Source organism: Nicotiana tomentosiformis, chromosome 11 (genome assembly GCF_000390325.3).
Source record: "Nicotiana tomentosiformis chromosome 11, ASM39032v3, whole genome shotgun sequence".
Classification (NCBI taxonomy): Eukaryota; Viridiplantae; Streptophyta; class Magnoliopsida; order Solanales; family Solanaceae; genus Nicotiana; species Nicotiana tomentosiformis.
Window position 1 is genome coordinate 15,061,554 of NC_090822.1, and position 25,102 is coordinate 15,086,655.

The 25,102-nt window shown below is 35.4% G+C and overlaps 1 protein-coding gene and 1 long non-coding RNA gene across 4 annotated transcripts; one reads left to right on the plus strand and one right to left on the minus strand.

Annotated features, from left to right (window-relative positions):
* Nucleotides 1–766: 766 nt before the first annotated feature.
* On the minus strand, nucleotides 767–6,416 carry LOC104091649 (COBRA-like protein 2). 2 transcript variants are annotated; one of them, XM_009597030.4, is made up of 4 exons: nucleotides 6,264–6,416; nucleotides 1,892–1,971; nucleotides 1,172–1,595; nucleotides 767–1,049 (listed from the first exon to the last, which is right to left on the minus strand). In XM_009597030.4, exons 1-4 carry the CDS (start codon nucleotides 6,325–6,327, stop codon nucleotides 844–846), a joined length of 774 nt encoding a protein of 257 aa, XP_009595325.1. In that variant the 5' UTR covers nucleotides 6,328–6,416; the 3' UTR covers nucleotides 767–843. The 2 variants fall into 2 exon arrangements, with proteins under 2 accessions (XP_009595325.1, XP_070044465.1); XM_070188364.1 differs by lacking the exons at nucleotides 1,892–1,971; nucleotides 6,264–6,416 and adding an exon at nucleotides 1,736–1,813.
* Nucleotides 6,417–12,345: 5,929 nt separating this feature from the next.
* LOC138900898 (uncharacterized) lies at nucleotides 12,346–24,543 on the plus strand. 2 transcript variants are annotated; one of them, XR_011412238.1, is made up of 3 exons: nucleotides 12,346–14,623; nucleotides 14,790–14,920; nucleotides 24,272–24,543. It is a non-coding gene; the product is annotated as an uncharacterized lncRNA (long non-coding RNA). The 2 variants fall into 2 exon arrangements; XR_011412237.1 differs by having other exon boundaries at nucleotides 24,287–24,543.
* The last annotated feature ends 559 nt before the right edge of the window (nucleotides 24,544–25,102 follow it).

A 25,102-nucleotide genomic window follows, 5' to 3' on the forward strand; every position in this document is an offset into this window, starting at 1 on the left:
AAGTGATAAATCTCCTTTTTTTAATAGCAGTGTTAGTATCAAAGGCAACAATCTCTATATTCTTTTTTCAATATTCAAGGTTATTCAAATTATGCCGCTGGCAAATTCAATCATTTCGCCCGTTTGAATCTCGTTGAATCCATAAACGCATACAATCTCATCTCTAACTGAGATCACTCGACCAGTTTCATACACTTAAAAATTTGGGTTAAAAGTTGCTAATTTGATTCTCTAATAGATTCGCTAATTGCGATAATCAAGAAAAAGCAGAATATTTAATGGAAGGATGGAAAATCCTTTTGAACAACCCGTTATAATAAGAAAACCATATATATTGAATTAATTCATCGAGTTAATTAATAAAATCCATGTGCTTTCAGTGTAGTTGTTTGGAAAAATAAATTCAAGGCGTCAGGATATTTTCTTTGTGAAAGCTAATTTCTTTTCCCCTAACATCAATATTCATTAATTAAGATTTATATTTCAAATATTTGCTCTATAAGAAAGATTATTCCTTTTTTAGAATGAGTAAATAACTTTTCAAAGTTCTATATATTACCGTTTTTCAGCCGAAACGAAATTCTTTAAGGGCTACCATTGCACTAACTTATTAGCTATATTTCATAAAAAAGAATCAGGATAACATTATTATTCCTTATGTAAAGGTGGAGTTTTCTTATTTTTTTCAATAGCTTTTATCCATTTTCATACTGAAAAAAGATAAATAGATTTTGTCATTAACGGGAAACTAATATGAACAGCATCGTACCAAGCAATAGAGTCTACATTGTTGAAATATACAAAATGTAATGTCTAGGATATACACTCAGAATACAGATAGATCTATAAAAATATTTGCACTAAAAGAATGAAAAGCCACACTATAATAGCCACCAAAACTCCTATCAAAGTGTGAACCAGCGTGAGCTCACCATTGCCGGGGACAGTAACATGTGGACGTGCCTCTGGATTTGGCACATGTGGACTAGCCTCTGGAGGCGGCGTAGACAAAAGGATATGAGAGTGGATGCAACTAATTCTCCATGTCACTGACAAAAATACAATATGATTATATTAGTGTCTTGAGAAAAATAAAAGAACATGGAAGAAATAATAATAATAATAAGCTTAATTGGAAAAAAGGAATGCTTAATAACAGTTTGTAACTTACTCAATGCTTTCTTGCTTGGTTCCACCTTTTTTACTTCTCTACATATATATGCAACTCCCACTGCCTTGAGGCTAAATCTCTTTGGTCTTCTCACTCTCCGTTTGTTGGTTCCAGCATGACCAACTTTCATCTGGAAGCCGCTCAAACCGTTCCCCGGATCTTGAAGCCATGATTTGATTACGCCACCTTTGCAACAATTTTCAATTTGTTGCTCGGGAGGTGTTTGTGGAGTCATGTCCACAAACGTTGGGTCCCTCTTGCAGCAATGGGGGATGTTCCCTTCGAACCGGGAACAATCCCCTTTCTCCGTAGCTAGACCTCCAAGCACACTCCAAATTATTTCCTGTTTGGCCCATGTCCAACCCAACTGCCATCCTGGTGCTTGAATAGGATACTTCTGGAAGTTATAGATGGAAACAACAACCTGTAGAAAAAAACACTGTGTCAAACAAAACTCTAATAAACTCTGGATGATAGCTTAAGCAACTAGGAAAGTTGTTATCATCAGAAAAAAGAAATCTGAACATTTATGCTTGCACAAATTCAAATTGATGGAGAGGGGACCTTTGAGATAAAATTGTCATGTCCTATTTGAGTAAAAGCTAAAAAGGAAAAGACATCCATATGATTTATCTTTGAGGAGTGAGGGGTCAAATTGAAATCATTGAATGCTCTCAGGCAATAATACAGGTTGGTAAAATTAGAGTAGAAAAAGCTCACAATGTATCCATCTGAAGTCCAAGTCTTGATGTCCCACTTGATGGTAACATTTCCCTTGGATCCATGTGCATCAGAACAATCTGCATACATAGAAACAAAATCTGAAAACTGAATACAGACATAAAGTGGAATGCAATACTTAATGGGTATGTACAGGTATAAAAAATGAAGCAACGTAAACCAAATAACACAAGCTACATCTGATTGGAAAGTGATAGTTCTTGACGCGTTTATGAAAACTACATGGAATTATTTACATGTAACATAGCAGAAATTAAAGCAAATGCTTTTATATATGTTTTGTCCTTTTCTTCTTTTTGCCATTTCAACTAATTTAAACCTTTTCTTAATTTTGGGCAACTATGACAAATATTAGTATTTTGTGGTATAAGACCAGTATAGACATGAAAGGGCAAAAACTGACGTGCGCCAACTACAATCTGCATACATAGAATCAAAATCTGAAAACTGAACATAACAGGTGGTTCATCCAACCCAATCACTAATGGAACTGGACACAACACTTTTCTTCCTTCGCCTAATCCTAGTGCATCCACTAGCCCAGATGGGGATGCAATTTGAGGAACCAATATTCTAATTCTTTCAGGGTTTTCACACATTTTTCCAATGTAATCTTGATCTAGGAGTTCTGAATCCTTACTCAAAGCTGTAATTGTGAGGATTTCTACATGTGGGGTTAATGGGGATGTGGGGTTAATGGGGATGTGGAGTTAAGGGACAAAGCTTGTGAAAAGGCAGTGATTCCAGTTCTTGAAGTGAATGCAAGAGCTGAAAATTCTTCAAGAAGTGAGTTGGGTTCATTGCTAGTAAAATTGAGGTAGTGATGAATAGAAGAGATGGTTTGTAGGGTAGATTCAATAATGAGAGTAGGACACCAAAGAGGAGTCCAGCCCTTGAGTTGTATAAGCTCAGAGATTCTTCCAGCGTAGTTTTGAGGAGTGGTGAAAGCTATGACACAGTTTCTTTTACAGTTTTCGGGGCTTGGGATTGGAAAAGGAAATAGCAGAGGATGCTGCATATTTTTAGAACCACTATCATGGGTGTATTTATACATTTCATAGTAAAGAGTCCTACCAGCTATCTATTCATAAATATAGAGATTGTGTTTATCACTGTATTTACTTTTGCGTCCAAGACTATCTCCACATAACCATAAACTACACAAATTCTAATCACACTTATCCCATATAGAGGCAGATCTAGAATTTGAAGGTGGCAGGTGCCATAATTTCCTTTAATATATACCATGTAATGATTAATACGGAATGTGTTAGGAACGTTTGTTCGTGTTTTTTGAGTTTATTCGGGTCAACTAAATAGGTATTTTTTATTTGCAAATATAAAATTATATCTCGAATATAAAAAAAAATAATTGGCATTGTAAATAAGCAATTACACCTTTATTATAACAACACAAGTAAAATCAACATTTTTCACTAGATAATTACATCTTTTTTGTATATTAAAAATAAATTTACACAAGTAAGATAACATCTTCAATAAGGGAATTACATCAATCAGAATAAGAAAATTTAAAAAATATCTTCAATAGATAAATTATACCCCATAAAGTGTAAAATTAAATTAACTACAAGTTCCCAAAAATCAATATCATAAATCTCATATTATTTTAAGCAATGCTTACGAAATTTCCATCACAATTTAATATTAAAGAGATCTAAATTATGATAATCATAGAATAGCACAAATATTTATGATATAATTAAAAAAGATGAATTTTTTTTTAATCTCAATCCAAAATTCCCAGACCCAAGTTTTCGGATTTGAAAGAAGAAAACTCATAAATTTAAGATTAAGAGGAATGCTTCTCTTTTTTGAGTGTTCTTGGAGACCACATATAAAATAATAGTAGAATAGAGAAAAGAAAATTATAAAAATTAATAAAACGACAAATAGAAAATTGGAAGGTAGCCATAATGGAAAATCACTTGGACAAAAGGAAATAAAAAGCACAAAGAAAAGGGAAAGCCGGACAAAATTCAAGATACCTTCTAACTTGAATTTTACACACGAAAAAAGCTTTCAAAAAGATATATCAGCCATGTCACCTTTGTCTAGTTTACAATTGCGGGTGGCAGTATCAAATATTTAACCTAATTTAAGAAAATTTAAATTTTTTTTATCATCTTAGAGGGATACATACCACCCCTTTCTAAAGGGGTGGATCCGCCCTGATCCCATATGGTTAGGACTAGGATTACACCTACATACATACGACTAAGAGTCCTATTATCTAGCATCCCCCCTCAAGCTGGAGGTTGGGAGCTGCACAACTCCAAGCTTGGACCTCTAAGTATCGAAATTGGGATTTGGTGAGAGCCTTTGTAAAGATGTTTGCGACCTGATTCATAGAGGACACGAACTTAGTGAGCATGGCACCTTGAACCGCTTTTTTGTGCACAAAATGATAGTCTAGCTCTACGTGTTTCGTGCGAGCATGAAGAACAGGATTAGACATGAGGTGAAGCGCACTTAAATTGTGTGCGTACAGAAATGGTGGGCAAGGCAGTGGAATTCCAATGTCCTTCAATATATAGGTGATCCAGGTGAGTTCAGCAGCCAGTAAAGCTAAGGACCTATATGCCGCTTCACCACAAGACTCTGCAACTGTGTGTTGCTTCTTGGAGGACCAGGAGACACACTTAGATCCTAGAAATACACATAGGCCAGAAGTGGAGCGAGGAGTGTGGGGGCACCCACCCCAGTCTGCATCAGAGAATCCCACAAGGTGAAGCAAGGATCTGGCAGTAATGCAAAGACCAAGCGGTCGGGGTTGTTCCAGCTATGTATCTCAGAACTCTTTTAACACCAGACCAATGAGCCTCCAGAGGTTGCTGCATAAATTGACAAAGGAGATTTACAGCATGTGCAATTTCTGGTCGTGTTAGCATTAGAGGGGTCGACAGGAGAGCCAACTGAATTGTGAAGTTGATGTTTCTGGGAAAGAGATGTATGAATTGCTCTTGCGCATGCCATTTTTGTTCTCTCTAGTATCTCACAGGCATATGTGTGCTGACTAAGAAAGAGACCATCCTTGCTCTCATACCATGAAGAAATTTAACAACAGATAAGCTATAGGTATGGGTAATTGAACTCTCTTTTCTTATTGAACTTCTCGTCTTATATATACATGGGTGTATTATACAGCTCATAGTAAAGAGTCCTAGCAGCTATCTATTTTCAAATAGACAAATTGTGTTTATCACCAGTGTATTTACTTTGCGTCCAAGACTATCTCCACATAACCATAATCTACACAAACACTAATCGCACTTACCCCATACAGTTAGGACTAGGATTACACCTACATACACATGACTAAGAGTCCTATTATCACAAGCCCTACTGTTGGACACAGAATATGAACCATAGTTGATTCACCAAACAACTCAGAATAAATTAAAAAACAGCAAAAACTGGATGTGTTTGGTAAGAAGGAAAATCTCCTTAGGAAATTATTTTCAGCAGAAGATGTTTAACCTTGGGAAGTCTTTTTATCTGCAGCATTTTTCATAAGGCAATTGCTCAAGAAGTAGATAGAGCCCTATTATTGATAATTGTACTGTCTTAAGCAGGGGATAATTATGCAAGAATTTGTATTCAAACCCCCATAGAGCAACCTTTAATCACTCAGGATCACCTTGGTAGGCATAAACAAATTGTTACATATGAGTGTAAAATCACGGCATTTAGCCTCGCGATTGCGGAGAGTCAAAGGTGGACCTTCCGCGTCCACGGTCCAACCTTTGCGATAGCGTACAACAAAATATCCCCAAGCTGACCACCCCAATTACCTCTCGCAAAAGATGCTTCACAATCGCGAAGACTTTAATTTTTCCCCTGCTGCCTCACCACGACATCGCGAGACAATAGATAGCAGCAAATGTCTGCAACATCTCATTGAGTTCTAAGTGTGCCGAAACACCCCGAGCCTTGGGGTTTCAAACTCCACCATTCCCACAAGTCACAAACAGTTACATAAATTTACTAGAGGTCTCAAAACACAACTCTAACAACAAATACGCAAGTCAAAAGGGTCGGGTTGTGACAAATAAGCGCGTAAATTCAGTCAAAATTAGGTCAGCACTTCCGAACAAATTAAATGCATGGTTAACAAATTAGAAGACCGTACATGCACGAGGGATTGCATAAAATTACAACTGTAAGTTAATAGAATAACGTAAGCAGTAGAAAGGAAAGGAACATAGACCTGCAAACTACTACTTCACCCAGGGAAAAATATAATATACAATTTTTAACAGAAAAATTAAACCTTTTTGGGGAAATGATTTCTACTTGTAAGGAAGAAAGAGCTGTAGTAATAACTTACCAATAGACGTAAAGAACAGAGAAAGCAAGAGAATGCAAAATGCTGGTGAGCGGAAGAGTGCCATTTCTGCTGAGTAAAGAGCTACTGAGAGCAAGCAAAATTTCTGGAATGTGGTAAAGAGCTGGAGAGGAAGCAAAATTTCTGGAAGGTGGTAATTTTGGAGGACCTTTGATTCTCTCTCTTCATATACCTTTTTTTTTATTTATTTATTTATTTTGATCGTAATATATCGGGCTTTAATTTGAACTTTCTTCATTAAAGTTCTTTTTTGTTTTTCTTCTTTTGGTTTTTTTGTACGATCTTTTCTACATGTGCGTCATTATTATCATTATTGTTATTGTTATTATTATTATTATTATTATTATTATTATTATTATTATTATTATTATATATACTCTCCTCGTTTTAATTTATATAACTCATTTGATTGGGTACGGAGTTTAAGAAAAAGAGAAGCTTTTGAACATGTGGTATAAAATAAGGAATATATATTTTGTGTGACTATAAATCATTGCATAAAGTTAAATTGTTTTCAAATATGGAAAGAGGTCATTCTTTTTTGGCATTAACTAAAAAGAAAATATGTTCACATAAATTGACGGAAGGAATACTAGTTATACGATTTGTTGTTGCGCGTGTATCCCATCTAAGTACATATTTTTTAAAAAGCACATAAATATTATATTAACTAATTACATTTGAGTTATAAAATAAGTTTAAGAAAAAAGTGTAAGCCTGAAAATGATAACTGTTGATTCTATTTAATAACTCAATAAATGAAGAAACATTGATAATAGAAGTCGTCAATCATCTTAGCCAATGTTTTCAACTTAAGATCTATTCATTATTATAATTTCACAAGTTGTCGTGCTTCTTTTTATTTTCATTAAGTGCACATACACTCTCCAATATTTAAGAGTTTTTTTTAAAAATCTTTTTGAGAAGTATATACTCTTAAGTTCATGTCTAAGATGCGTCTTATGCGTGCATTACCCGTCCCATGCCTATGGTCCAGAAGGCTTTGGACCCCTATTTGGGTAGTTCTAGACTTACTTAGGATGCTCAAAATGATAAAACTAAACAACATTCAAAACAATTAGGACTGCACATAACAACAATGAAAAGGCTCAAGTTAACCTCCACACATAAGCACAAAAAGCACGCGATCAGTCACAGATTTTTAGATTAAGCAGTGCATGTTGTTAATCATTAGGTCTTATAGGCGGGATCTCTATGTGATTCTGATTTCAGTATTATATATAAACATCGTTCAGGCAGATTAAAACATTGCAAGTCCTATAGGCATGATTTCTAATTGATTCTAATTTATGGCATTGTACAGGCAACTTTGCAGCTTTAAACTAACAGATTTATATATTGGAGGTGTTACAGGTCCTATAGACGCAATCTCTACTTGTTCATATGAAGAGGCAGTAAGGTCATTTGAAAATTCAGAATTTACGATATTGATTTTTCTGAACATGCTGTCTAAGATGAATAACCATATCCTATAGGCAGAATTTCTAACGATTGACAATTGAAACTGATTTTATAACACTTTATCCCTATGAGCATGTTTTCTTGGCGGGTGATAACATCCTATGGACAGGATTTCTAATAACGAAGATGTACAGAAGCGGCACAAAGTAGTTGATTAATTAATAAAGATCTTGAAGCCATGGTATCTAAATGTGCAGTACATTAAAGTACTAAGCAGTTGACCAATTGATTATTTGACGTTCTATAGGCATGGTATCTAGTTGAGCAATGCATATGTGTCACATCTTATAGGCATGTTGTCTAATAATTTTATAGAAGTAGACAGGGGAGCAGGTAAAGTATTGTCTCAAACAGTCATGCTTTTGAATAATGTGCAGGTACTAGGCAAGTTAAGTGAAGTGTCTGATTTCCTATAGGCATGGTTTCTATGTGTGTACAGAAATAAAGCATGTCGAACAAAGTAGCAAACAAAGCAGGTAGGTCCTATAGGTGTGCTCTCTACCCGTTTATGCGAGAATTAAAGTACCCTATCCTTTTTTACTAGTTTTCCCATCTGTTTGTTTACAAATTATTACAGAACCGGATAATGAATACACTTACAAATATTACATAAGGAATAACTACAGGCCTAGAAACAAACCCAAGCAAAGTAACCCAACACTTGGTTGGGCCTTCAGCAACCTCACTCTTCAAACGACTATCAGGCCCAACCCCAGGCTTAGCAGAACAATAGAATATGCCTCAATTCAGCACCCAGGTCCAACAGCGTATGTCCCAATACTAGGCCCAAGATGCATGAATTACCTACTGATGCTAGGCTTAACCATGCAAGTGACAGCTACTCAGGGAATTAATTAAACACCTTTTCATACTTAATTCTGAAAGTTGTAAGTAACAACAGTTCTAACCAAGACATGTAAGCAGGATCACATAAGACTTTGGAAAGTACATAAGGCATACATAAAATAGGCTCATGCTAAGTTTTAAGGTGACATGATTGAACATCATAAGCTAGAAAACTACTTCAAATAGAATTTTAAAACAAAACATAGTCTAGAATTAGCCTAAAAGATTTAAGACAACTAGCAAATTCATAGACAGGAACAAGTGAGAGGCAATTTTTGCAGCAAGGTTTTTAACGTGAGAGCCGAATGAGAATATGGTCGTCGAGAGCATAGCAACATGCTAATGGATACAGTTAAGGACAATTGGCAAACATGTCACTAAGATGAACATGAAACTGAACATATTTAGTATCAATCGTAGTACGAAGGTTCAAGAACAATACCAGGACTCATAATAAGTGAAAATACATCGACTCCAGATTAACAGGATGTGATGGTACTAGATCTAAACCACATATAGGGGAATAGGCTAATATTGAATCTCATTCTAGAAGTCTTAAGCCATATCAAGGAGCACAAAATTGGACAAGCCAGGGAGCACACATTAAGTAACAGGAAAGGATGTTTGGCTAACACCATGATCAAGAAACCATGACGTCATACATGAATGATTCAACAAGAATTAGAACACATTTTTCTTGTGAATTGGTTTATCACAAGAATTCAGAACAAGACAAAAGATAAACTCAGGATAAGTGACATATACAAGAATTCAAACACACACAAACACACTAAGCTAAACATGCTTAAGAAAGCCAGAATCAGGGCTAAAAATTAGGCAAGTTGAGATGCTAGGAAAAACATAGAACCATGAAAACAACTTTAGAGCAAATAAAGCTGCAAACAGATGACGTAGTAACATGTTAATTCACAAAGGTTTCAGTGACATAGATATACACAGCATGGACACAAACGAATAGGGAATGAAACTACAAAAGCCAAGGCACTTACCAATTATAAATTAACGGACAAGTAAGTAAGAAGAATAATTTTCAGTAGCACTTTAATCGTCAACAGCAAAAGAACAGTAAAACCCCAAAATCCCAGTGCGTCAGAGTTCCCAAGGATTTCAAGTGAACCCCGGGTAGTGCTCGCATTGAGAAAGAGCGACAATCGAATTTCCGATAACCTTGGCTTTCTGCCAGCAAAGGTCTCAAATTTCAGAATAGTATAGAATGAGAGAATAAGAGAGAGTAACAGTAGTTAATTTCAGTGACCAAGGTCGGTTCAAAAAGAAAATTGGGGAGGGGTTTATATAGCATCCAAATTAATTACCCGGCGAGGAAAGACAGTAAATTAAACAAAAAAAAACATGTAAAATCAATTAGAATCATTTTAGGGCAAAATCCAGGAAACCCTAGTTTAGACGAAGAACAAAAATGGAAAACAATCTCACTGAATCGGAGCCATGAGGCTTGGTAGTAGGTGTATATAGACGAAATATCATCTAAATCTCGAAGGTCTGGAGATGGTTGCTTGATTTAGGACCGTATACATTCCAAAGATAGGCAAGTATTATGTCATACCAATACCATATAAATAATTGAGAGATCCAACATATATGGAAGAAAAATTATGGGGAGATTCCATATTAGAACAGGAATTGGGGAAGATTTGAGGAGGAGGTTGCTAGGGTTTGAGAGGAGAAGAAGAGAGTAGAGAGGATTTTAGTGTTTCGGTCTCAGGGAAATGGGTGTTAGGGTTTTGGGTTAGGTAGTTTAAAGATGGGTGATGGCGTGTGGGTCGTTGATCTATGAGATCAACGGCTGAGATAGAAGGAAAGAGTGGGGCGGGTCGTTTAAAACGGGTACCGACTAGGTTAATTAAAGGGGTTATTTGGTTTGGGCTGCTGATGCTGGGCTAAAGAGCATTGGGCCAGGGTTTTGGTATGAAAAATAGTCCTATATTGGGCCAATAATTAAATACAGGAAAATTATTTTAAAACTAATTTATAAAATAATTAATAGATAATAAAATATTACTTGTGCAATAAAATAATTGAAAAATAATAACTTAAAATTATAAAAATATAAAACTGCTATTTTAGCATGAATAATGTAATAAATGTAATTATGCATAGCGTATAGGCTATTATTGCAAAATTATGTAAATAGCCTAAAGAATACAAATATAATTATATAAATGAAGTAAGAATATTATGAAATATATATGTGGATGCAAATAATAATTTCGGATGATTAGGTCATCATAAAAATAATTTAAGGGATAATTAATAAATATTCAAGTAATTAAAATGTGAGAAAATCAATTTTAAAGCATTAAAAATTATGAAAAATTATAGAAAATGCTCACATGACTCTTGTAGACTAAGTAATAATGCAAAATGATACTTTGAAAGTATATATACTATTCTAAGAATATGAGGGCAAAATTGGATATCAACAATGATGAAAACATAGAATTGTAGCTTCTTTAATAGAAGTTTTTGCATATATATTCTATGTTATTTTAAAAGGGTGAATGCCCTTAGCCCAAACCTCGTGTTAGCGAAGCACAAACCAACTCCAGCCTGAATTATTCCTTCGGGATCACAATGCTCAGCGAACGCCATGAGAAAGGAAAAATGGCATCTCAACCACCTAAACTTGCACCCGTTTGTCAACCCAGTAAATGAGCTTACAAGTTTCCCATTTGAACACTTATACTTGACACAATAAGTACCAAAAAATACATCCAGCTCAGCGTGTTCCTCAATCGCTATGACCCGACTGACACATCATATTCTTAACCTATTATTGTTTGACATGTGTAATTTATAGGTCCCATTCTCTTTTTACCAATTTATTTAAAAGCAATTAAAACCTTATTGTTTCTCTTCTTCTTCTTCACCACGGAAGCACCGGAACTACATGTTTCATCCACCATGAACACCACCCTCATCCACTCTAAAAAATTTCAAATCAACAATACATCATCCTTCTCCACTCTAAAACTCCCAAATAAATAAAAAAGTAAAAAGAACACAAAGAAATCCGTAAAATTCAGATGAATAAGTAAAAAGAACTCTCTTCCATTATCTTCTCCAAAATTATGTTTGAAAATACCCATACAATTAGCAAAAAGAATTCCCAACAATCTCGAATGGGAGCTGAGGGATACATAGGTAGTTTGGCTAAAAAAACAAACATCCTCTAATTCTACTGCTACTTCTTCTTCTTTTTTTTTTTTGCGTTTTCTGAATAGAAATTTTAGATAAATATTCAAAATCATCTCTAAGATTTTCAATCTTCAACACCCAATTAATTAATTTTCTCAAACTTAAAATTTTGTTCTTTATTTTTTTCTAACCAGCATTTTCTTATTTGCATTGTGGTCATGACATATTTGTTAGAAGGTGGTTGGAGAGAGAGGGGGAGCAGTAGGAGAGACGAGAAAAGAAAGGGGGAAGGGAATCGGGCAGCAACAAAATGAAAGGGTGAAGGGATAAATAGGAAAAGAGAGGGCATGGGGAGGGTGAGAGTTTCCATCTTTTGCAATTTTTTGTTTTGTTTTGTTTTGTAATCAAAATTGTTAGATTCATAAGTAATCGTTGTTTGCACATATTTAAGTCACATCATTTAAGTCGTTGTCACGTAAGCATGGTCAATTGTAAAAGGTATTTATTGTTACTCATTCCATCATGTACAAATCTAATTTATAAGTTACAATAAGTTACTTAGCACACTACAACTAACAACTCTCTCATCACGTCTTCTCCCTAACGGCTCTATTTCAAGCGAGTCTGGACCACGCTCCACCAGATGGAGCCGCCGGTAGGCCTCCAACTGGCGCGTCTGGACGAGCATAATCAGTCTAAAGGGGAGATTTCTTACATGCAAGGAAATCCCTCAGGAAAACTCTCATATGCGGATAAAATTTCATCTCCACCAAGTCCATCTCTGATTGACATTAAACAAGAGAAAGAGAAAATGAAAGCTAGACACACAACTCACAAATGGTATGCCTTCTTTCATCTTCAGAGCTTCTGATTACTATGGGATTATGGCCGAGTCTTGCAAATTTACTATTGTGGATTGATTTCTTAGACCTCGTCTCCAAATTGACAGAATTAGGTCAAGATTCAAAGAAATTATTCCTCTAAAAGGGTCAGTAAGAATTGGGGTTTTTGATAATCTCAATGTTTTTATTGATCTATTCAATGAGGAAGATTGGAAAACTGTTTGGTTCTGGCGAGTCATCGAAATTGATGGAATGCAAATGTGGTTGAAAGAATGGTCTCCAGACTTCAAACCAGAGGAGGATCAACGGTGGCCCCTGCATGGATCCTATTACTAGGTTTTCCCTTCCATATGCATGATTGACATTACATAAAATAACTTCTAAGCTCAGTTGGTACTCCTATAGCTTTGGATGCTGCAACAATGGGAAGAACAAGGCCAAGCATGGCTAAAACCCGAGTAGAAGTGGATCTGCTTAAGCCACTACCTCAAAGTGTTTTTGTTGGACAAGAGTACGAAGATTCGCCTCTCAAAGGTTACACTCAAAAGCTAGTACGAAGGGGTCCCAAAATATTGCAAACATTGTAGGAAAATTGGTCATTACATGATCAATTGTAGGGCACTTGAAAAAACGAAAGCTGAAAATAAAGAAGAAGATGAAGAACAGAATCAGGAAAAGGATCCTCAGCTATCCATAGGACTAGAGGAAGGCAATCAAGAAAACAATAGTAATGAATAAGTCCAAAATCACTGAACTTGGAGACCATTCAAAATCAACAAATTGAAGATGCCAAATTCAAAAACAAAAAAGATAGCAGGAAGAAGACCAAGTTATAATTCCTGCTGAGGTCTTATCAAGATCTCTTAACTCTCTCTATAGGAATCCTAATTTTATTCCTTTCTCTATGCCTCCTAATGTTCCTAGGATCAACTACTTAGCTTATGCTTATGATATTGTTATCTTCTATAGTGGTGGCTCTACTTCTGTTATGTTGGTCATGAATATTATTAGTGAATATAAAAGAAGCTCGGGTCAACTGGTTAATAGGGATAAAAGTTACTTCTTAACTGCTCCTAATACTGATGCAACAAGAATAAACATGATTAGAAATTGCCCTTGTTTTATGGACAAGACTTTTCCCTTTACTTACCTAGGTTGTCCCCTGTATGTGGGAAGGAAAAAAATTGACTACTTTGATAAAATGATTAGTAAGATTGGTAAAAGGCTAAATGGTTGGCAAGGTAAATTGTTTTCTCATGGTAGTAAGGTTACTTTGATTAAAAGTGTGCTCCAATCTATCCCTGTTTACACTCTCTCTGCTATGTCTCCCCCTAAAGGAGTATTTAGACTAATTGAAAAACATTTTGCTAACTTCTTCTGGGGTAACTCTGAGGAACACAAGAGGTATCATTGGAGTTCTTGGAACCATCTTGCTCTCCCTATTGAAGAAGGAGGCATAGGTATCAGGAAAATGGAAGATATTAGTAACATGTAAGCAATGAAAAGATGGTGGAGGATAAGGTCCACATCATCTCTTTGGGCTAGCTTCATTAGTAATAAATACTGTGTGAGATCCCGCTTGGTTTCTAAAACATTGGCTCCAGGAAATTCTCATGCTTGGAACCATGTTCTCAAAGTTAGGAATATTGCAGAGAATCATATTGTTTGGCAGGTAAACTCAGGATCAAGTAGCTTCTAGTGGGATAATTGGTCTCTAAAGGATCCTTTGGCTATGCTGGTTCCTTACATTCCAAAGAGTGCCAAAACCTTAGTTGGAGAGTTCATATCTGATGGTCAATGTAATATCAACAAACTAAAGGAGTTCTTACCAGATCAATTGGTACACCATATCCAAATCATTACTATTGGCAATCAAACTAAGGAAGAAAGGAGGATCAAGTATTCTGGGAACTATCAGATAATGGCAAATTCACAAATAGGAGTGCATGGAGTCTGGTAAGGAAAGCTAGTCCAAAAGTGCAATTCATCAACAAGGTATGGAACTCTAATATTCCTTTTAAAATGTCTTTTCTGGTTTGGAGGATTTGGCATGGTAAACTCCCTTTTGATGATGTAATTATTAATTTTGGCAAACAAATTATTTCCAGATGTAACTGTTGCAAAAATTCAACTACTAATAACATAAATCATGTATTTGTAGAGGGTCAAGCTGCTAGTTACACTTGGAAACGTTTTGGAAATGCTCTTGGCATAGTGTACCACGTTTTGGAAATGCTCTTGGAGAGTAATTGATTAGCTTTGGATTCACTTTCAGATCGGTTGGACTTTGAGGTATTATTCCTAAAAAGAATATAGTCAGTTAAAGTATGGGATGTTTCTGGCTTTTTACCATAACTACAACCTCTCTATCTCTTTTTTCTCAAACACAGCATGAGATGGGTAGAGTAGTATTGTATTATGAAATAATTAGAATATGAAAATGCATGCCAAATACTAATAAAATGTTGCTAAATCATGAGCCTTTGGCTTTAGAAGTACTTTACGTGATCAGCTAAACTAAATTAGAAAACTCGCAATAACTTTTTTTTAATATGCTAGATGTTAACACTACTAGAAATTCGCTAAAAACCGACCAAAAAAATCGACCAAAGTTGGTCAGTTATGGCCAATTACCGACCAAAACGCGACCATTACGGTGTGGACGGTGTTTTGATGGTCGGAATGGCTTACCGACCAAAGTTGGTCGGAAATTACCGACCAACTTTGGTCGGTAGCTTAAAACGACCATCTGACAAGTTTAATTACTTACCGACCAACTTTGGTCAGAAATATATTTTATTAATTTAATTTTACCGACCAAAGTTGGTCGGTTTAACTAAATTATATTTTTTTATTATTAATTATTAAAATTAAAAAAAATCGACCAACTTTGGTCGGTAATTGAAAATATATATATTTTTAAAATAATTAAAATTAAACATTACCGATCAACTATGGTCGGTAATCTCAACAGTGCAGGCAAAATACCGACCAAGTTGGTCGGTAATGTTGAATTCTGGGAATTCAATGTTCATTAACCGACCATCTTTGGTCGGTATTTTGGAATAATTTTTTTTTTTTATTAAAAACCGACCAACTTTGGTCGGTTTTTCTGGGTTTAATTTTGGCATAAAATGCCTGTTTTAGCAGCTACACCACCTGTCAGCATACCAATACACCTAATAACAACAACAACACAACAACAACAACAACGACACAACAACAACAACAACAACAACAACAACAACAACCAAAACATTCAATAAATACTTTAAAACTAACAAATTAAAGTTTAATTGAACATAAAAATCCAAAACCAAGTTAAAACTAATTACAACTAGTTCAAAATTGGTTCTATTTGTCTAGTTCAAAGTATATAAAAGTCAAGGGGTATTTTCTACAACATCATCATCACCGTCTGATGAACTTTCATTTACAAGATGATATAGAGAACGGTCTTGTGGAGGACGGGAAGCACGATCACGGGGAGGACGGGAGGAACGATCACGAGCAGGACGGGAGGAACGATCACGTGGAGGTCAACCCTCTGGATATGACTCACGAGATCGGGGCAATGGAAAAGCTCCACTAGATAGGAGAGTTCTGATCTGAGCTTGCACGCCAAGGAATTGAGCATCTCTAAGCCTTTATCTTTCCTTGGCCGCTCCTAGCTCTGATGTGAGCTTTGTCACTGTCTCCCGCATAGAGGAGAGGCTCTCCCTATTAAGTTGCTCGCCTTGCGAGGAAGTCCCTATTCCTCGCATTCCACACTTATTAGCGATGGAAGTCTTTAGTATGAAGCTCGTATACCTTCCCCCATTTTGGACCGCCAACAGACTCCAACCATATTCTTTCAGCATCCTCGTCCGAAAGTTGGGTTGGCTCACCCGATTCACCAGCTGGATGACTACAGATGAATTCCTCCACGTTACTTTGGTAGCGACCCTATATTATTTTAAATTAAATCAGTATTTCAAAAATTTTATAAAAGTAAATTATAATACCTAAAGAAAATTGAAAGCTTACATATGCAGTCGAGGCCCGGCCCTCGACCCACCTATCTTGATCCCCCTCTTTCTTCTTCTTCACAATATGTGTCTCCTTGAATAGCTCATCATGACTCATTGGACGCACATACTTCTTTTTCTGAAAACAAATTAATTTAGTTAATAAACAGAATAGATATACTTAGAAAAGTAAAATAATTTAAGCAATTACGTACCAATCTTCTTTTTATTGTCCCTAGGCTGATCGCATCTCTAGTGTGCAAGGAGCCTCCCTTCTCGGATGCGCGAGCTTTCTTTTCTTTTTCGCTCCTCTCTAAGAACTCTGCGGTAAGCCATTGCCTTTGCAAATCATTCCACAAATTCTCAAGTAACCAGCCAAGCCTCTTGTTCTTCTTTCTAGCATCCGAGAAAGCATCCGCCAATCTCTTGCGAGCTTTATGATGAAAATTTGTAGCCACTTCCGTGCTATAGCGGTCTTCCCATACACACTTGCTCTGTATTTCAAAAGTTAAATATTAGATGGAAACATCATAAATATAAATTATTAAACTATTTAAAAGAACATTTATACCTTAAATTGATTAAAAATTTGCTTCTTCAGTGAGAATAGGCAATCAGTCCAAGTCGCATAAGGGCCATCATAAAGCTTTCTGATGGCATTAGTGATTACCTTCGTAGTCTTATTACCCGGCCTGAACCTGCAATTTAACAATAAAAACATAATAATATCTTAGTAAAAATGTTACAAATCAATAGACGCAAAAATAATGAATAACACTTACCCATCACCCTCAGGGACTATGATGATCCTGCCATATCGATCATAATGCACTACCTCGTCATCACCATCCGAAGCATGTGTATCAGAGGCATGTGAAGACGGTGTAGGCGGGTCAGAGCTACTGCCTCGCAGGCGAAGGCCTGCAATAGATGGAGTCGATGATGAAGATGGTTGCGATTCCTATGACTGCGACATAGCTGGATGCGACCCAAGTGGATGTGATACCGATGGCTGTGACCAGAGTGGCTGTGACATGGATGGATGCGATCCATGTGGCTGTGATATGTAGGGATGTGATCCATGTGGATGTGCTGTAGATGGCTGCGATGCAGATGGCTGTGAGGCAGCTGGACTGTATGTCGGACGTATAGTCCTATGGCCCTGTGATGGAAGACTTGGTGTCTGAATGAAGGTGTACGGCTCGTGATGCTGTGGCAGCTCAGTATAGCCGTGTGGTGGAGGATAAGACATAGGCATCTCTGAAAAAGGTGGACAAGAGGGAGTATTATTTTCTACCCTCCTCTTTCCCTTCCTACCCTTTTCTCGACCCCGAGAACTAGTAGGGTCATTGTTACCTTGACCCTTGCCTGCCATCTGCATAATATAATACACATTTAGATTGAAACATATAAGAAACTAGCTATAAAACGAGAGTGCTTTAAAAAACCAACTTTTTAATCCTCATCGACGTATTGTTCCTCGTCCGAGAATTCTTCGTCCTCACTTGTTTGAGCTTCATCAGTTGATTCTTCGTCCTCATTTTCTATAATTGTTACTTCATTTATATCAACTTCTTCCAATATGCGTTCAGGATGTTCCAAATTATTTTCTAACTGATCGTCCACTATTTGGTGAACATTGGAGATATCGTTTTGATATGCAACATCTAACACATTCTCGACTTCCACCCTACTTACATGCTTAGTTTTTATTACAACCCACTAATCGGATATATTCTGCTGCAATGGATAAGGAGCATAATACACTTGCCTAACGTTATGTGCAATTATGAAAGGATCATAGCGATCATACTCCCTCATATGATTAACCTCAATTATGTTGTATTGGTTGTGTACTCTTGTACCTCTTGTTGGATTTGGGTCAAACCACTTGCATCTAAAGAGTATCAATTTATTATATGGCCAACCTGTATATTATAGTTATAATATTTCTTTGACCACACCATAATAATCAATATCTCCAACTTGGTTGCCATCACCACCTTGAAACCACACCCTACTGTTGTTGCTATTTTTATTTTTAGAGCAATCCTCTGTATGAAACTTATAACCATTCACTACGTACTTAGACATTGTTGTGACCTCAAGCCCAGGTCCCCAAGATATATCTTTCAAAAATTGATTTACACCATTATTTGGATTATTTACCTAGATAGAGTTAAAAAAATTCATAAGTTAGCACAACTTATGAATCAATTTTTATACATTCACTACATATATATATATATATATATATATATATATATATATATATATATATATACACACACACACACACACACACACTTACAAACTGTTTGAACCACATATCAAATCTCGTATATACAGCATCATGGCCAAATTGACCCACGAAGTGACTGTGACATATCAAATATTTTTAATAGTTGCATCAATATGTAGTCACAGTAAATTTTACATTTTGATAACTAATAAATCAATACTTACTTGAGAAATGGTACAACTTCGAGACAATTTAGCAACACATGAAGGATCCTTCAATCTTGTCCTACCTAATCTCATGTTAGCCAAGAACATTCAAATAAAATAGAATATTACATCAAACTTATAATATTACCTCTCAAAGGGATACATCCATCTGCATTGAACAGGCCCTCCAAATCGTGCCTCGTGTACAAGGTGTATTGGAAGGTGTTCTATCACATCAAAGAAACCACATGAGAATATATTTTCCATCTTACTAGAAATTACACGGATGTTCTGGTCCATCCGAAATAGGTTTTCTCCCCTTAATGTGGTAGAACACAAGTCTTTGAAAAACAAACTAATCTCTGTGATGGGTTTCCAGATTCTTTCAGGCAAACCACAAAATGCAATAGGCACTAAGGTCTCCATGAAAACATGGCAGTCATGACTTTTCAAATGGCTCAACTTCCCTACCTCCATATCTACTTTTTTTCCAAGATTCGACGCATAACCCTCTTCGTAACCCAATCACAAATTTGTCGTCTTTCCTCCAAAGTGAATGTGTAACTTGCTTTGGGCTTGAACACCTTACCATTGTTTGCTATCTGCAAGTATAATTCAGGTCGCCTGCAATATTCTTGTAAGTCCATTCTAGCCTTCGGGTTATCTTTTGTCTTACCTTTAACATCCATCACTGTGTTGAATAAATTATCAAAATAATTCTTCTCAATATGCATGACATCAAGGTTGTGTCGTAGAAGATTATTCTTCCAATAAGGCATCTCTCAAAATATACTCTGTTACGTCCAATTATGATTAACACCATATCCGGGGAATCTATAAGGTGGAGCCTTAGTAACTTTATTGAAGTTCTGGACCCTCTCCCAAATTTCCTCACCTGAAAGTATCGGAGGTGGAGAATTATATTCCACTTTATTCTTTTTGAATGCATTTTTCATCCTTCTAAACTCATGATCATCAGGCAAGAATTGACGGTAACAATCAAATCATGATTGCTTTTGGCCATATTTCAAAGTGAACGCTTTACTATTTTCCATGCAGTAAGGACAAGCTAGCTTCCCAGCAATCATCCACCCAGACAACATTCCATATGCAGGAAAATCATTAATAGTCCACATTAAATTAGCACGCAAATTGAAATTCTGCTTGGTTGATATGTCATATGTTTCAACACCATCATACCACAATTGTTTTAGCTCATCAATCAAAGGTTGCAAATATACATCAATCAAACTTTTCGGATTACGTGGACCGGGGATAATACAATTTAAGAATATATATGGACTAGTCATACACAACTCAGGTGGTAGATTATAAGGTGTAAGAAAGACAGGCCAACATGAATATGGTGTCACAGATATAGAAAAAGGCGTGAAGCCATCCGCACACAGACCTAACCGAATGTTCCTTGGTTCACTAGCAAAATCTGGATATGTCCTATCAAAGTGTTTCCAAGCTTCTCCATCTGAAGGATGACACATAACACCAGGTGGTCTTCTATTTTCAAAGTGTCATCTCATATGAGGAGCAGAACTCATCGACGCATATAACCTCTTTAACCTAGGTATAAGAGGTAAATAATGCATCGCCTTGACATCGACCATATTCCCGCTGGAAAGCCTCTTGAAACGAGGCTTTTCGCAAAATTTACAACTGTCTCAAGTTGCATCATCTTTATAATATAACATGCAACCATCTTCACAACAATCAATTCTCATTAACGAAAGTTCTAACTTAGAAACCAGTCTCTTTGCCTTATAGAAATCACCAGGTAAGTTGATATTATGGTCAACTAGTTCACTCATAAGGTCAATGAAAGAGTCCATGGCTACTTGAGAAGTATTCCAATTAGATTTGATACTTAGTAATCTAACTGCAACAGACAACTCAGAGTGCGGACTTCCTTCACGTAGTGGACAACTAGCTTCCTCTAACTGTTCATAAAAACGTTTTGCATCATCATTAGGAGTTTGTTCAACATTTTCATTGGGCTCACCCCCGAAGTGCATCCCAAAAGCATCCGCAACCATATCCTGAATTCTAGAATCAAGATTTGTATTCTCCACCGACATACTACTCTCACCAACAACCATGTTATGAAATATCCCATGGCTACCATCGATCTCTCCATGATTAGTCCACACAAAGTAATTCTCTATAAACCCCTTCCTATAAATATGAAGCTTAACTTCCTCCGATTTTTTAAACTTCATACAATCGCACCTGACACAAGGGCACCTAATTACTCCCTCACTTTGGTATGGTAGAAGTGACATTGCATGTCTAATAAAGTCATCAACCCCTTCTACAAAATTCTCCCGCAATCCCCGCCAATTAGGATAATTCCTATTGTACATCCAAGTACGATGTTCCATCTATACAAATAAAACAAGAACAAATTAATTTATTCTACAATTATAAATTAATTATATCTTTTTAGTTAATTCAAGATAATAATTGGCTCCTAATTACACCAATTTATATCCTAAAAGTTCAATTCATATCCAAAAGGTCCAATTCATATCTTAAAAGTTCAATTCATATCCTAAAAGTTCAATTCACAAGAACAAATCCTAAAAACTAAAATTTCAATTCATATCCTACGAGTTTAAACATAAACTAACTAAACTAAAGAAATTCAACCCATACCCTAAAAGTTCGATTCACAAGAACAAATTAATTTATTCTACAATTATAAATTAATTATATCTTTTTTAGTTAAATCAAGATAATTATTTTTTCTCAATTACACCAATTTATATCCTAAAAGTTCAATTCATATCCAAAAAGTCCAATTCATATCTTAAAAGTTCAATTCATATCCTAAAAGTTCAATTCACAAGAACAAATCCTAAAAACTAAAATTTCAATTCATATCCTACGAGTTTAAACATAAACTAACTAAACTAAAGAAATTCAACCCATACCCTAAAAGTTCGATTCACAAGAACAAATCGTAAACCCTAGATTCTAACTAAACTATTCATGAAAATACAAAGTTAATAATTCAATTCTAACTAAACTATTCAAGACAATACAAACTCAAAATTGAAACACTCATCAATTAAAACTAATTCATAACTAATTGACTAATTAACAAAACTAATTAGTTAATAAAACTAATTAAAAGAAGACCTAAACCCTAATCCTCAATAAAATGCAATGTTCAAATAATTGAAATACTAATCAATTGAAACTAATTCATAACTAATTAACAAAACCTAGAAATAATAAATAAATGGGTTGTAATTCAAATCTAGAATTTTTAGGAGATGGAGAAGGAGAGGGGCGGCAGTGGCAGTGGCAGCGACGACAACGACGGTGCGGCGACGGTGAGGGCTGGGCGGTGGCGACGCGGGGTGGGGAATGGGATTTATGTGAGGGAAATAGAGAAGGAGAGGGGAAGGTTTTGAGTGAGGGAAATAGAGAAGGAGAGGGAAAAATAAGAGAGAAATGGGGGTTCCCCCGTTTTTCAATTCTGATTTCAGAATTACCGACCAAAGTTGGTCGGTAATTTTGGTCGGTACATTAACTGTTGACCGTTTGACCAAAAACCGACCAACTTTGGTCGGTTTTAAAAAATAAAATTAAATTCTTTTTTTTTGTGTGTTTTTTTCCCTTAAAATATTATAAACTATAAAAAAATATTATAAACTACAAGCATTTATTTTATTTAACTATGCAATTATTATAAATAATTATAAACTATAAGCATAATCTTTATAAATAATTATATTAATTATTTAATTTTAATAAATTATAATAGCATCTATCTAAGTAAATTTTCTAAGTTATAATTAAGTATGTGAGTAATTTCTCTCTCACACACATACACTATATTGTAATTGATTCTAATAACTTCTTTTTTCATTCGTTCATCACTAATAATGCATGACATAGATTAATCGATATATAGGTCGAGACGTTTTGATAAATCATCGATTAATATTCATCGATACATCTAAGTAAGTTATAAGTCGATGAATCAATTTACAAATAGATATATTTGATGATAAAGTATATATACTAATTAGTATCTTCCCAAGTCTATCCCTAAAAGAACCCGACCCTGTGGTCCTAGCGCTTCGTGTTCTTATATATATACGGCTATATATATATACACACACACACAAAAACATACTTCACTGTAATACTTTAACTATATATATAGCTTGTTATAGTATATGTTAGTGTGTGCATATATATAGCTTGTTAAAGTTTGACCATGTTTGACCTATTAATTTAACTCGTTTATTTAATACTAATAACTTCTTTCGTTTATTTAATTTGTGATATATATATATATATATATATATATATATATATATATATATATATGTCAAAGATGTTTAGTATTAATTCTTTTATTTTTCATTCATTCATCACTAATAATGCATGACATAGCTAGATTAATCGATATAGGTCGAGACGTTTTGTTTTTACTATTAGTCGATATAGGTCAAACGTTTTATTTTTAATATTCATCGATGCATCTAAGTAAGTTATAAGTCGATGAATCAATTTACAAATAGCATGTTAAATATAGTATATGTTAGTGTATTTATTATTTGTATTACAAAAGTATTAACGAATTACATTTATATTATTTAGATAGTAAATATAAAAGTAATTCGAAAGTTTGACCATTGTTGACGTAATAACCGACCAACTTTGGTCGGTTATTTTGCAGAAAATAACAATTACCGACCAACGTTTGTCGGTAAATGCTTCCACTACATTAACCGACCAACGTTGGTCGGTAATTTTAAATATAAATTCTTAAATATTACAAAATATTTTAAATAATAAAATAATTATTAAAATTTAAAAAATTGGATCCAGATTACCGACCAACGTTGGTCGGTAATCCAAAATTTTCTTGTCTGACTAGCTGGGTCAATTCGTTGACCAATTTACCGACCAACGTTGGTCGGTATTTAGTTTTAAAAAAATATAAAAAAAATTCTCAGTTTCCGTCCAACCTGGACAGTTTTTGATCGCTTTTTTTGATCGACCAACGTTGGTCGGAAATATTTGGTCGGTTTTTAGCAGATTTTTAGTAGTGTAACAATCTGTCATAGTCATGCAAAAGTGGATAGGATACTTTCTTATTTTCTTCTTTTAATTTTCTTTATTTATAGTTTGATAAAACATTTGGTTATCCGTGTAGTTCTTCTCTGTGTAGATTGGGGGGAGTTACAATGGAGTCAAGTATGACAGAAAAATAGCTGATCCGTTCATTCAATTGCTATATAAGCTGAAGTAAGAGATACCACGAGATACTTTTGGTATGACAGAAGAATAGATGTTGTGCTGTTCCATTCAACTTTTCAATTGCTGTATAAGCTGCAGTAAGAGATACTAAGAGAGCTTGTGGGATTCCAACTGATGCTAATGAAAATTTGCCTGCTCGAGTGTTTTTCTAAATTTTGGTTACATAAACCACTGTTTGTGTTTACTTATATTATTATGCATTATTGTTTCTATGGTTAGTCACACGGAACGTGGCAAAAGAGAACTCTAACGCTGAAAATGTATAGTCATCTATTGAAATAGGCCACCTGGACTCTGGTGCTCATATTTAACTTGCTGGCAATTTAGACACCTAGCTACATACTCAGCTATGTCCTTTTTCATTCGCCGCCACCAATAATACTGCCTCAAGTCACGATACATCTTCGTATCACCTGGATGAGTAGAATACTGAGAACTATGTGCCTCCTCCAGGATCTTTTTCCTCAGTTCATCCACATTAGGAACACATAGATGATCCCGGAGTCGCAGAATACCATCCGCACTAATAGTAACTTCCTTGGAACCACGTCGTAGTACCGTTTCTCGAAGAACCATTAAGTCTGGATCATCATACTGGCGAGCCTTGATCTTCTCAAATAGTGAAGACTGAGCTACGACACATGCAAGAACTTGGTTGGGCTCTAAAATATCCATCTGCACAAGTTTGTTGGCTAAGGACTGGATATCCAAAGCTAATGGCCTCTCT